The sequence below is a fragment of the Cynocephalus volans genome, chromosome 10 (genome assembly GCF_027409185.1).
Source record: "Cynocephalus volans isolate mCynVol1 chromosome 10, mCynVol1.pri, whole genome shotgun sequence".
NCBI lineage: Eukaryota > Metazoa > Chordata > Mammalia > Dermoptera > Cynocephalidae > Cynocephalus > Cynocephalus volans.
This window is the reverse complement of record NC_084469.1, coordinates 75,120,575-75,134,323: the sequence shown is the minus strand read 5'-3', so window position 1 is coordinate 75,134,323 and position 13,749 is coordinate 75,120,575. Positions and strand designations below refer to the sequence as shown.

Below are 13,749 nucleotides of genomic sequence, written 5' to 3'. Positions count from 1 at the left end.
TCCTGTTCTCATTCCATCCCAGTTCTGTCTCCCTGATTCTTGTCTCTTTCTACATTTTTTTCTCGCTATTGCAGTAGCTTTTAGTGTGGCTTTTATTAATTAATAGGAAAAGCACTGGGCCTTTAAACTTCCTTACCACTCTTCTCTTTCATCTCCTAAACTTTGAGTAATAATTCTTTTCTGAAGTTTGTGTTTAAATGAAGAGAATGTTTCATTTTCTGTCTTTTAGGTTGATGGTTTCAAAAACTTGACTATGCACACTAATCGGTAAAAATCCTTTTAACATGTATGCCCATTATATGGGTATTCGTCTACAAATTTTACACATGTAGTAATATTAGTTATAAAACAATATATTATAAAACAAACACTAATTTGTAAATAATGAGATAAAAAGAAATATCCAGAACCAGTTGTAATATTGTCTTCCCACACCCACATGGTAATGGACCATTTTACATGCATATCATATTGGAGACCACAATTTTTAACCACAGTGTAGTGACACTCAAGTGGGATTGCAAATACTTTGTTACTAATGATTAATTTCCAAGCTTGCCTTTTCTAAGTCCCTGCAGACTCAAGGTCATCGCTATATTACTACTTTCACTCACTTGCTTTCTGATGTGTTTTCATGAGTGGGGGAAAAGGGGTGAGGTTATACTTAATAACCTGTCAGTGGCAAAACCCCAGGAACACCAAGGAGAAAGTGCTGGAGAGTTGAAACCATTGTGTGTGCCAAGCTTGGAAAATAATTTGTGACATTCATGACTAGGTACGATCAGGCCACCCAACTTTTCAAACTCTGAAGAGTTAAGTCTAAATCTTACATATTGATATAAAATTAATACCAGCATATTACACAAGTGTTAAAATGTGCTTATTAGTTTCTTTTTTATCTCAGTGTGTTCATGGTCTCTCCACACAACAAAATCTTCTATACACTACAGAAAGGGATTGTCTGAGGGGAAAGAATTCCTAAGAGCCCAACTCTGATGTTGCTGTCAAGTTACATCATCTGTAGCAGTATTTCTTAGACTATGAAAGATGGTGTAACTTGCAAGTTGCTTTTCTACACTGAAAATACACCGATCGAGAAGCTGATTTTACTTAATACTTCATTCTTCACCTTGGTTAATTTTTAGGGCCTGGGGCCAATGTTGACAACTATTAAGTGGCACAAAAAGAATTAAAACATGGGCATGTTTTTTATACCTCTTTCAGATAAAAGCTATGATGTTTACCTGTATGATACACAGCATCTTTCTCTTAATTCTTAATAGTGGACCTCCAATTCTTCTAACTCCTTTTAGAAAAGGAATATTCCCCCCCCCCCCAAAAAAGAACAGCTTTATACTTTTTCAGATTTTATAAATAATACATGTTCATTCTGAGGAACTAAAACACGTAGAAATATAAAGGTCACCTGAAATCCCATCCTCCTGTGAAACCATTGGTTGCTTTGTAATGTGTCAACTTGGGTAAACAGTACTGCATTTCCCAGAATTCCCTCCCCATTTCCGGTTCGGGTAAAGCCACAAATTCTTGTGTAAGATTTGAGAGCCGAAATGAAGCAGCAGCCATTTAGTAGCCCACACACATCGTCACGTATCCACTGGCTCACCTCCTTGGCGTGAATCAGCATTCTGACCTGGGCCTGCAACAGTTCCAACTTCCCCTGTATCTTCCTTCAGCTTCTCTGATGAAGGGTCTCAGTGTCTGCAGGATGCGCACAGCATCAAGGCAACAAGAACTGACACAGATTTCAATATGTCTTCACGGGCTCCAGCTCAGGGGTTCCAACTTGTTCTCCCCAACTTTACATCTTTTCTCACTACCTGCCCTATGGTCTTCAAGCTCCAATATCACTGGGGAGAGAACACCCTTACAGAGACTACTTTACCACTTGCCACAATTATGTAAGGTCCCATCTATACGTTAACCATAATGGAAATGAGGAACATTTTTATAAAGCTCTTTTGTGAGCATATGCACACTTAATTCAACAGGATGAAAAATTAAATGTTTAAGAAAGCACACTATAAATAATCTAACATCCATCACTCTAATTTTAAGGATGTGGAAAATGAAAACTAGAAGAGAAAAATGCTGTTAGGATTTGTCTTCCCACACCCACATAGTAATGGACCATTTTACATGCATACCGTATTGGAGATCACTACTTTTTGACCACTTGCAAGTTACACCATCCTTCATAGTCTAAGAGATGCTGCTACAGGTGATGTAACTTGACAGCAACATCAGAGCTGGACTCATAGGAATTCTCTCCCTTCAGACACCCAAATCCCTTTTGGTAGTGCAGAGAAGATTTTCCTGTTGACAGACCATAAAAACACTGAAATAAAGGAGAAACTAATAAGCACATTTAACACTTGGGTAATATGCTAAGATTCAGACTTAGCTCTTCAGAGTTGGAAAATTTGGGTGGCCTTACATCATACTACAGTCATGACTCTCAAACTATTTTCCAAGCTTGGCATACATGATGGTTTCATCTCTCCAGTATACTGTTCATAGAATGCCTCTCAAACTCCACTGAATGTAGTTGTTTCTTCCCCACAGAATACCAAAAAACATCAAAGCTTAGGCTACCTTTTTTAGAACAGTACTTCTTCAACAAGAAAACAAGTTTTTGGCTGCAGTGTCTCCTTAACACCATTATATACTTACCACTATTAAAACAGTAAGAAAATACAAACCCTTGCTAGAGATGATCTAGTGAAGTGATGCTAGAGGGAGGCTCTCCAGCCTTCATGGAAATGAACAGCCCTAGAAAAACATGGCTCCTGCTCTCTCACATGCAAAATTAGTCCACATCGACAATTTAAAAACTATTTGGGAACCATCCGTGTGGCCTCATTTTTAGAAAAAGTAGAGTTCTGTACCATAAAAATAAAAAGATGACTCAGGAGCAAGAGCACAGAGTGTGGGCAGAAGCCAGATGGGAAAGAGGCAAAATGCAAAACACCAGACTATAATGGGTGTCTTACTGTAATTCCAAAGTGAAATTGGAGATAATTTAGTTCTATGATCACAGGACTCTGCCAACTATGAAATCTGAAACATTAATAACAATGTTGAAAATCATTCCTGTAACACACTTCTAAGGTTGCATAATAGTTATAAATTTCCTAGTTCTTTGATTTCTGAAGCTATTGACAGGCTTACTGAGGACAGACAGTCCCATGGAAAGCAGCAGATGCTTTTCTATGCTCAAGACATTGGCTCAGCTCTGTGGTGAGGATGAAGCTGATTAAGATGTAGACCCTGTTCTCACTTAATAGGGTATTAAGATTTATATAAACACAGAATGTAGTAAGGGTTAAGGAACAGACATGGGAAAGGAAAAATCTGAGGACAGCATTTGAGCTGAGCCTTGATATACTGGATAGGCAGACATGGCAAGAAATAATAAAAACCAAACTCTCATCTAAAAATATCGAGTACCTGAATTCAGAGATGAGGGTGATTTTTTGAAGCATATGCTGGGAAAATGACTAAAAAGCTTTCTCCCAGATAGATACCAGAATTCTCAAAATCAGCCTTTAAATGAAAGCTCGGTATTCACTTAAATCTTCAGTTTAATTCAGCAACAAAACAAAGATTAGCTGTAGCTTCTAGAAGCACTCAGATTCTATCAGGATAGAAAAACATGGCAACAAAATAGAGATGTAACTGATAAAGTCATTTCTCAATGTCCAAATAGTCTTTCTCACCCCTAAGCTAAATGTTTTCATCTCACCTAGTCTTTACTTACTTGGGAAGTTTGGAGTAGCAGAGAAGGCCATGACTTACAAGAATACCTCGGACATACTGCAGGTTTAGTTCCAGACAATAACAGTAAAGCAAATATTGCAATGAAGCAAATATCACAATAAAGCGAGTCACACAAATTTTTTGCTGTTCCTGTGCATATAAGAGTTATGTTTATTAACACTATACTGTAGTCTATTGAGTGTGCAATAGTATAATGTCTAAAAAACCAATGCACATAACAATTAAAAAATACTATGCTAACAATCACCTGAGCCTTCAACAAGTCGTAATCTTTTTGCTGATGGAGGGTCTTGCTTTGATTTTGATGGCTGCTGACTGATCAGGGTGGTGGTTGCTGAAGATTGCGGTGGCTGTGGTCATTTCTTAAATGATGATAATGAAGTCTGCCCCATCAGTTGACTCCTTCTTTCACAAGATTTTTCTAGCATTTGATGCTGTTTGATAGCATTTTACCCACTGTAGAACATCTTTCAAAATTAGAGCCAACCCTCTCAAATCCTGCTGCTGCTTTACCAACTAAGTTTATGTAATCTTCTAAATCCTTTGTTTTCATTTTAACAATATTCACAGCATCTTAGTCAGGAGTAGATTCCATCTCAAGAAACCATTTTCTTTGCTCACCCATAAGAAGCAACTCTTCATCCATTAAAATTTTATCAGGAGATTGCAGCAATTAAATCACACCTTCAGACTCCACTTCTAGTTCTCTTGCTATGTCTATCACATCTGCAGTTGCTTCCTCCACTGAAGTCTTGATACCCTCAAAGTCATCCGTAAGAGTCGGAATCAACTTCTTCCAAACTCCTATTAATGTTGATATTTTGACCTCTTCCCATAAATCACAATGTTCTTAATGGTATCTAGAATGATGAGTCCTTTCCGGAAGGTTTTCAATTGACTTTCCCCAGATCCACCAGAAGAATCACTATCTACAGTAGATATAGCCTTATAAGGCTAAGTCTTGAAAGTCAAAATTACTCCTTGATCCAGGGGCTGCAGAAGGAAACTGTTAGCAGGCATGAAAACATTTATCTCCTTGTACATCTTCATCAGAGTTCTTGGGTGACTAGGTGCATTGTTGATGAGCAGTGATATTTTGAAAATAATCTTTTTTTTCTAAGCAGTAGGTCTCAATAGTGGGGGTAAACCATGTTGTCAACTGATGTGCTGTCATCAGGCTTTGTTGTTCCATTTATAGAGCACAGGCAGAGTAGATTTAGCATAATTCTTAAGGGTCCTAGGATTTTTAGAATGGTAAATGAACACTGGCTTTAACTGAAAGTCACCAGATGCATTAACCCCTAACAAAAGAGTCAGCTTGTCCTTTGAAGCTCTGAAGTCAGGCACTGGCCTCTCCTCTCTAGCTATGAAAGCCCTAGGTAGCACCTTCTTCCAATATAAGCCTGTTCTGTCTACATTGAAAATCTATTGTGTAGCATAGCCACCTTTATAAATGATCTTAGCTAGATCTTCTGAACAACTTGCTGCAGCTTCTGCATCAGCATCTGCTGCCTCACCTTGCACTTTAATGTTAAGAACATGGCTTCTTTCCTTAATCCTCATAAACCAATCTCTGCTAGCTTCAAACTTTCCTTCTGCAGATTCCTCACCTCTCTCAGCCTTCTTAGGCTTCTTAGAATTGAAGAGAGTGAGGGCCTTGCTCTGGATTAGGCTTTGGCTTAAGGGAATGTTGTAGCCGGTTTAATCTTCTATCCAGACCAACTAAAACTTTCTCCATATCAGCAATAAGGCTGTTTCACTTTCTTATCATTCATGTTTTCACTGGAATAGCACTTTTAATTTCCTTGAAAAACTTTTCCTTTGCATTTACAGTTCCTTTCGGCCTGTCTCAGCTTTTGGCATGCCTTCCTCATTAAGCTTAATCTTACTTTCACTTGAACACTTAGAGGCCATTGTAGGGTTAATAACTGGTATAATTTCAATATTGTTGTGTCTCAGGGAATAGGGAAGCCCAAGAAGAAGGAGAGAGACAAGGGAACAGCAGTCTGAACATACACAACATTTATTGTTGAGTTCACTGTCATACGGGCATGGTTCTTGGCACCCCAAAACAATTACAATAGTAACATCAAAGATCACCGATCAAAGACCATAAGATATAATAGTAAGATATAATAATAACAATAATATATAATAATAAAAAGTTTGAAATATTGAACAAATTACAAAAATGTAACAAAAAGATACAAAATGAGCACATGCTGGAAAAAAGGTACTGATAGCATTACTCCACACAGGGTTGCCACAAACGTTCAATTAGTAAAAAAAAAAGACAATGAATGTGAAAAGAGTCACCCAAATCATTTTCCTTAAGCTTATTTCTTTAGTGAACTCAGGTTGAGAAAGGCTGCCCTAGGGGATAACAGAGGTACATAATTAAACAAACCTGGGTCCCTGAATAACTATGGAGAAGTCTTTACATAAATGATAAATGAGTCATTATGTATTTGAAGGTCTATTTGTTACAGAAGCTAACATTGCCTCAATGAAAAGATCATCCTAAACTGACTCTTCCTTCATATAAATTTGTTCTTTACACCCACTTTTTGGTGATTAAAAAGAGGCACACAAATCGAACATCCACATTTTGGTTTTTCTCCACAAAATACAAATGGTTTATGCAATTCTAATATGGTGGTGCTTTTATAATCAGTCAACACAAAGTTCAACACTTTTAAATTTTAATGAAAAAGTACATAACCTATTTGAAAATTACAAATTCAATTACAATTTGAAGAAAAAAGATGTATTTATATACCAACTTACATAATAAACAAAACTCAGACTTTGAAGCCCTAACATTTCAAAAGTATTCACCCTCTGACATACAAACCTATTATGCAGCAACAATGCTATTGATTTAAAAATAGAATATATCTTTCCAATGTAATTCTTTATTTTTAATTTGTACAACTCACCACGGTTGTTCTCACTCTTAGTACCGTGGGTTCACCAGGATGTGATCCAAGGCAAATCAGCCTAGATTTTTAAGGAAAAACCTTTTCCAGAAACAACTTTACCTATTCTTTCCTCTCCTATGAGGAAGCTGTCCCTACCCGCATGACTCTGAACAGTGTGTTGATGTTGTTGCTTCGAATTGCATCCCGACAAGCAGTAATCACCTGGTTCTTTGGTTTTCCAACTATATGAGAAGAAACATCAAGTCAGAATGACTCAAAAGGTTATTAAAAGTGAATTTATAAATTAGAAGCCAGTTTTAAAACAACATAAAACTATAAAACTAAGGGTAGAAAAGAGTTATATATGAAAATCTAACTAATTAATCTTACCTACCACTCCCTAAAAAAGGTAATTGGAGAGGGAATGTATCACAAAACAAACCTCAAGACCCTATCAAACCTAGAAACCAAAAGTCATTTTATAGAAAAGGATCAAAGGTCATATCTACTTAGCAAAGAATATTTCTAAAGAGGTCAAAAGCGTTGACCCAAAACAGCAGAATTCAGGTATAAATCTCTGGTTATATTTCTGCTTCCTTTGGTTTATCCTATTGTTCTTTTTCTCAATTTTAAAGTTGGACACAACTCATTACTTTTCAGTCTCTTTTTTGCTAATGGGGGCTTTAAGGCTATCCCTTTGGATATATATACTATTCTTTGGAAGATGCAGCAAGATCTAAGAAAAGGAGCTGAAAGGTTTTTTTCTCTTTAAACTCTGGAGACTAACAAAATTCAAGTGACTGGTGCCAACTCTGGAGTGTTAAAGGTATGTTAAAGCCCCAGTAGGAATTATTGAATGCTACCACCATCTCAATGATTTTCACTCAAAAAATTACAAATTATGGTGCTACAAGAAAAGAAACTTACCACGCAGACGACCTGCTCTTTGAATTGCTTGATTTACTGCTTTGAGATTTCCCAATAGCTCTGTGTGATTGTTACAGCGAATTTTATATCCATTTAGCAGGTCTTTATTAAGGTCATAAAGTTCCATATAGCGATTCTTCATTGTTTTCCTGTATAAATCAGTAGAAATTTAACATCATTTTATATCAATATGGTAGGCTTAAGAAAAACTTGCAAATGTCCTATTGAACAAGGAAAGAAAAGAAGGCATCATTATTAGCTGTATTTTCATTAAAACAGGGTAAAAGCTAAAGTTTGCTTTGAAAACACTAAGAAGTTTCCACAGAAATATTCTATTTCTTCCCAATAAATGGAAGACAAGTGGCCTTCCTTAGTTATTGATCCATGGTCTGTTTTGATTTAGGAACTTAAGAATTATCAAGCCTATTGCGCTGAAGGGAAAAGTAAGCAAGGTGATAGGCTACCTTCCAAGTTTCAGATTAATATTCATTAGACAAAAGTGACCTATTCATAATAAAGCACTTTTAGACAACTAACATTCAGCTTCAAGGTTTTAAAATCAAAGGCATAAAAATTAAAACCACAATTCCTACACAACAATGAAAATGATGAATTTTTTTAAAAACTGAAAATACCAAATGCCGAAATGATGTGAAGCAACAAACTCTTGCTGATAGTACAAAATGGTACAGCTACTTTAAAAAATTATTTGACAGTTTTTTATAAAGTTAAACATACACTTACTGTACAACCCAGCAATCCCATTATAAGGTATTTACCCAAGAGAAATGAAAACTTATGTCTGCAAAAAACCTGTAGGCAAATGTTTATAGCAGCTTTATGTTCACTCACCAAAGTATGGAAACAACCCAAATGTCCATCAATTGATGAATGAATAAACAAATTACTGCATATCCAAACAATGAAACGCTGCTCGGCAATAAAAAACAAACTACTGACTGATACATGCAAAAACACGGATGAATCTCAAAGGCATTATGGTAAATGAAGGAAGCCACACTCAAAAGGCTATTTGCATGTTGTTCGATTCTATTCATATGACATTTTTGAAAAGGCAAAACTACATAGAGAGAAATAAGATCAGTGTTGCCAGGGACTAGAGGTTAGAAGAGGTATTGATACAAAGAGTCACAAGAGTGATGGAAGTATTCTGTATCTCGACTGTGGGAGCAGCAACAAAATTGTGTAAGTTTTTCACAATTTATTGAACTATAAGACTAGAAAGGGTGAATTTGCTGCATGTATAAGTTATATATCAATTAGTTTGGCTTTAAAAAATAATAAAGCAAATATATACATCTTAGGGCCTCTAAGGGAAATATAAATAATTCAGGAAAGAAATTTAGAAGTTGGTGGTCATTTTCCTCCTTTAGGCATTTGACATTTCGCAGAGTCAAATGGCTAAAGCCAACAACATCTTTCTGACCTTAGGAAAAAAAAAAGTCAGTGAGAGAAAAAATAAAATAGGAGTCCAGAAATAATCAGCCAAAAAGCAAGTATCTATCTCAATTGACAGATGATACAAGCATACATCTGGAAAAACTATGATAATTTAGCAAAATACAATATTATAAAATCAACATAAAACTCAATAATGTTCAGAATAACTAATAAAAGAAAAAAATAGAAAAACAATTTTAAAGATTAAAATAATCAATAGTGTTCATATACACAAACAGAAAACCACATTTATAGAAGATACAATGTGAAAGACAGACATTTACAACTGCAATAAAAAGAAAAAAAAAATACTTAGGCTTAAACTTCACAAGAAGTGTTCAGTATCTGTAAGAAGAAAATCATAAAGCACTCCTGAAAGATACAAAACATAACTTGAACAAATATAAAGACATACGCAGACACGTTCTTGGCTAGCAAGACTGCACATCATTTTAATGATGTCAGTTTTTCCTCAGTTAATAAATTTAATGTGATCCCAATAAAAATACCTACTTTTTTTCTGCAGCTACAAAAATTGATGTTCATTGGAAAGAACAAACAAGCACAAGTAGTCAGGAAAACCATGAAAAAGAAAAGCAATAGGGGCTAGGGAGAGGGGCACCTAGCCATGCCAGATATTAAAACATACAAAGCATCTATAAACACAAGGGTACTGTTAATAGTAGTTTCCAGGAGCTAAAGGGAAGGGAGAATGGGCAGTTACTGTTTAATGAGTATAGTTTCAGGTTCACAAGATAAAGAGTTATGAAGACAGGTAGTGGTGATGGTTGCACAACATTATGAATGTATTTAATACCACCGAACTGTACATTTAAAATGATTAAGATAGTAAATTTTATGTTATGTGTATTTTACCACAATAAAAAATTTTTTTGTTAATAAAAGAATGGTATTGTCAAGAGAAAAGACAAGATAGACCAATGGAATAGTATAGGAAATCCAGAAATAGACCCATCTGCGTATAGAAATATATGATAAAAGAAGTATCTTAAATCAAAGTGAAAATGACAGACTTTTAAGGAAGAAGTATTAAAATAATGCAACAGTCCTATGGAAAAAAATAAAACTGAATTTATTACTTACGCTGAATGCCAGGATAAACTCCTAATGGAACAAAGACTTAAATGTCCGAAACACACACACACACACACACACAATCACTACTGGTTAATTATTTTATAACCTGAGAGTAAAGAAAACTTTTCTAACTACAACTCAAAATTGACAATTAGTAAGGAAATGACTGACCAATTTGACTACATAAAAATTTTTAAAAGCTTCCACATGGCAAAACCAATAATAAAACAATTTTACTAAAAATCTAAGCAACAGGAAAATACAAATGACAAACTCAGGGAAAAAAAATTGCAACTCATATCAGTTAAAGGATCGATAATCTAATATATAAATAGTAAAAATAAACAAACAGTTCACACAAAAAAAGGAATGCAAATAGCCCTTATAACAATGAAAAGATGCTCAACACTGTTCATAATAAATGACTCCTACAACTCAATAGCAAAAAACTAATAACCAGATTAAAAATGGGCTGGGAACTTGAATAGACATTTCTCCAAAGACAAGTGGCCAACAGGCATATAAAAGATGTTCAACACCACTAGTCATCAGGAAAATGCAAATCAAAACCACAATGAGCTATCACCTCACTCCTGTGAAGATGACAATTATCAAAAACCCCAAACGACAACAAGTGTTGGTGAGGATGTGGAGAAACTGAAACCTTTGTACACTGTTGGTAGGAATGCAAAATGGTGCAGCCACTATGGAAAACAGTATGGAAATTCCTCAAAAAATTAAAAATTGAACTACCATATGATGCAGCAATCTCACTCTGTGTATTTATCCAAAAGAATTGAAATCAGGATCCTGAAGAGATATCTACACTCCCATGATCAGTGCCATAGTATTCACAATAGCCAAGATGTAGAAACCACCTAAAAGCCCATTGACAGAGGAACAGATATAGAAAATTTATTAGTATATACAAACAATGTAATACTATTCCACCTTTAAAAAGAAGGAAATTCTGCAATATGCGACGACATGGATGGACTTTGAGGACATTATGCTAAGTGAAATAAGCCAGTCACAGAAAGACAAATACTATATATTCCACTTATATGAAGTATCTAAGATAGTCAAATTCATAGAATCAAAGAACAGAATGGTGGTTGCCATGGCCTGGAAAGAGGAAATGGGGAGCTTCTAATCAACAGGCATAAAGTTTCAGGGAGTTGCTATTCAATAGGCAAGATGAATGAGCTCTACAGATGTGCTGTGCAACACTGCACCTATAGCCAACAATAATACATTGAACATTTAAAAATTTAAGAATGTAGATCTCATTTTAAGTGTTCTCACCACAACAAAATAAAATTTTTAAGTAAGTAAAAATTAAAACTATGAGGCCATTTCTCATCCATTGGACTGGTAATTATCTGAGAATCTGCCAACATACTCCACTGACAAGGCTGAAGAGAAGGCAATCTCATACATTGCTGATGATAATGCAAAATGATATAACACCTATGGAGAAAAATTTGGCAATATCTTGCAAAATTCTGTAAGCATTTATCATTTACCATAGCAATCGCATTTTAAGACTCTTCTCCAATGACACCCTGGCAAAAATATGAAATGATTTACATAACAAAGCTACTCATTAGAGAATTATCTGCAATAGCAAAAGAACAATCCCAATGTAGAAAACAGGCTGAATAAACATTCAAAGAATAACATATTGTGCAGCTGTAAAAACAAATGAGAAGTATCTTTATATACTACCGTGGAGAGATCTCCAAAATATATGTTTAAGTGTAAAAAGCAAAGTGGAGAAAAGTACATAACATGCTATGATTTATCTAAGGAGTGAAGATGTATGTGTGCGTGTACATACATTTAAATGTTTAAGGGCCCACCTGTGGCTCACTTGGGAGAGTGTGGTGCTGACAAGACCAAGGCCACGGGTTCGGATCCCATATAGGGATGGCTGGTTAGCTCACTTGGGAGAGCGTGGTGCTGACAACACCAAGTCAAGGGTTAAGATCCCCTTACCGGTCATCTTTTAAAAAATAAAAATTAAAAATTAAAAAAGTTTAATTGGTTATTTACAGTGAAGGGAGGGAACAGGATAGAGGTCACAGGAATGAAAAGCTATGTCTTGTTTTATAGATGCAACTTTGGAACCACACAAAGGTTTTAATAAAGATGTAATAAAATTAAACCAAAAAGGAAAAATGTCAATTCCCCCAAATTGAAAGCAAAATGACACAAATGAACCTAACTGTATATCAACTTTGTGGCATAACCAAAAAGAAAGGAATTATTTCAAATGATTTTAAAATACAAAAGTTTGACTTAAACTCCCTTCTGGGATATACCCTAAAGACACAAAGAACTACCAAAAAAATAAAAAACCTTAGAATGTTTTCAGCAATCATATTGTTGATAATAATATTGGTATTACTCTTAAATGTTGTGTGTGTATTATAAAATAAAACAAATAAAGTTATGTTGATACTGTTTGTAGCCATGATTGTCAATGAGACAGAGAAGAGATACAGTTATAAAATAAAAGTTAAGTAAGAGCCTATATTCAGAAATCTGAATTGGAAATAGTATAAACTCATCATATATTTTTCTCACAAAAAATATATATATACATTTTCTAGCTCTATCTATTGAAAAGGCCTACAAAAATATCCAACCCAGTAGCAATGAGCATCTTTAGTGCTTAGACTGTGACCTCTAAATACCATTTCCCACTAAAAAGAACCAGGACCCTTTAGAGAAATGGCTGATTCCATATTTAGACCAGGAAATGTACCAGATAAGCCTAAAACATCTTGTCATACAAGCAAACAAACAACTAATAAAACTAATGGGTCTATATATATATACATATATATATATATATGTGTGTGTATATATATATACATACATATATACATACATACATATATACATAAATATATATATATAAATATATATACATACATATATAGATACATATATATATATATATATACATACATATATATATATATATATATATATAGGCTCATTGTATAAAGGCTCATTCTCTGAAACAGTTGTGGCTGGAATTATATGATGTCCAGAATTTGCTTCAGAATAATCCAGTGTCTGGAAACAAAAGAGGGTGAGTGTACAGATGAAAAAAGATCAGCCATTAGTTGATAAGTGTTGAAGCTTGGTGGCTGATATATATGAAATCATTATATTATTCAGTCTACTTTTACATGTGCTTAAAATTTTCAATAATATAATTATTTTAAAAATCATTTACTTCTGAGCAAGACCATTTTAATTATTTGCCAATAATTCAGGCCTTTCAGAAAAAAACACAAGCAATACTCTGGTGAACTCCTGCCTCTTCATTCATCACTCATTAACTTTGCTTCAGTACACTTTATTGCCAAGATGAATTTCACATTCTAGCAAGCATGAAGGTAGACCTGCACATATTTATTTTCAACTTTTTTATTGTAAAACATTACACATTCAGAAAAATTCATAGAACAAATGCCTGCTAACAAAATCAGAAACAGGAGATTGCCAGCACCCCAGAAGCTTCCCAATA

At 34.8% G+C, this 13,749-nt stretch overlaps 1 protein-coding gene across 1 annotated transcript in view; it reads right to left on the bottom strand.

Annotated features, from left to right (window-relative positions):
- Window positions 1-5,798: 5,798 nt before the first annotated feature.
- The window catches only part of BBS2 (Bardet-Biedl syndrome 2), a 33,408-nt gene continuing 25,457 nt past the window's right edge, over window positions 5,799-13,749 (bottom strand). Inside the window, exons 16-17 of the mRNA XM_063110548.1 lie at window positions 7,647-7,795; window positions 5,799-6,961 (exon numbers count right to left, since the gene is read on the bottom strand). Coding sequence (XP_062966618.1) covers window positions 6,855-6,961; window positions 7,647-7,795 — 256 coding nt within the window. The 3' untranslated portion in view covers window positions 5,799-6,854. The remainder of the gene's footprint in view (window positions 6,962-7,646; window positions 7,796-13,749) is intronic.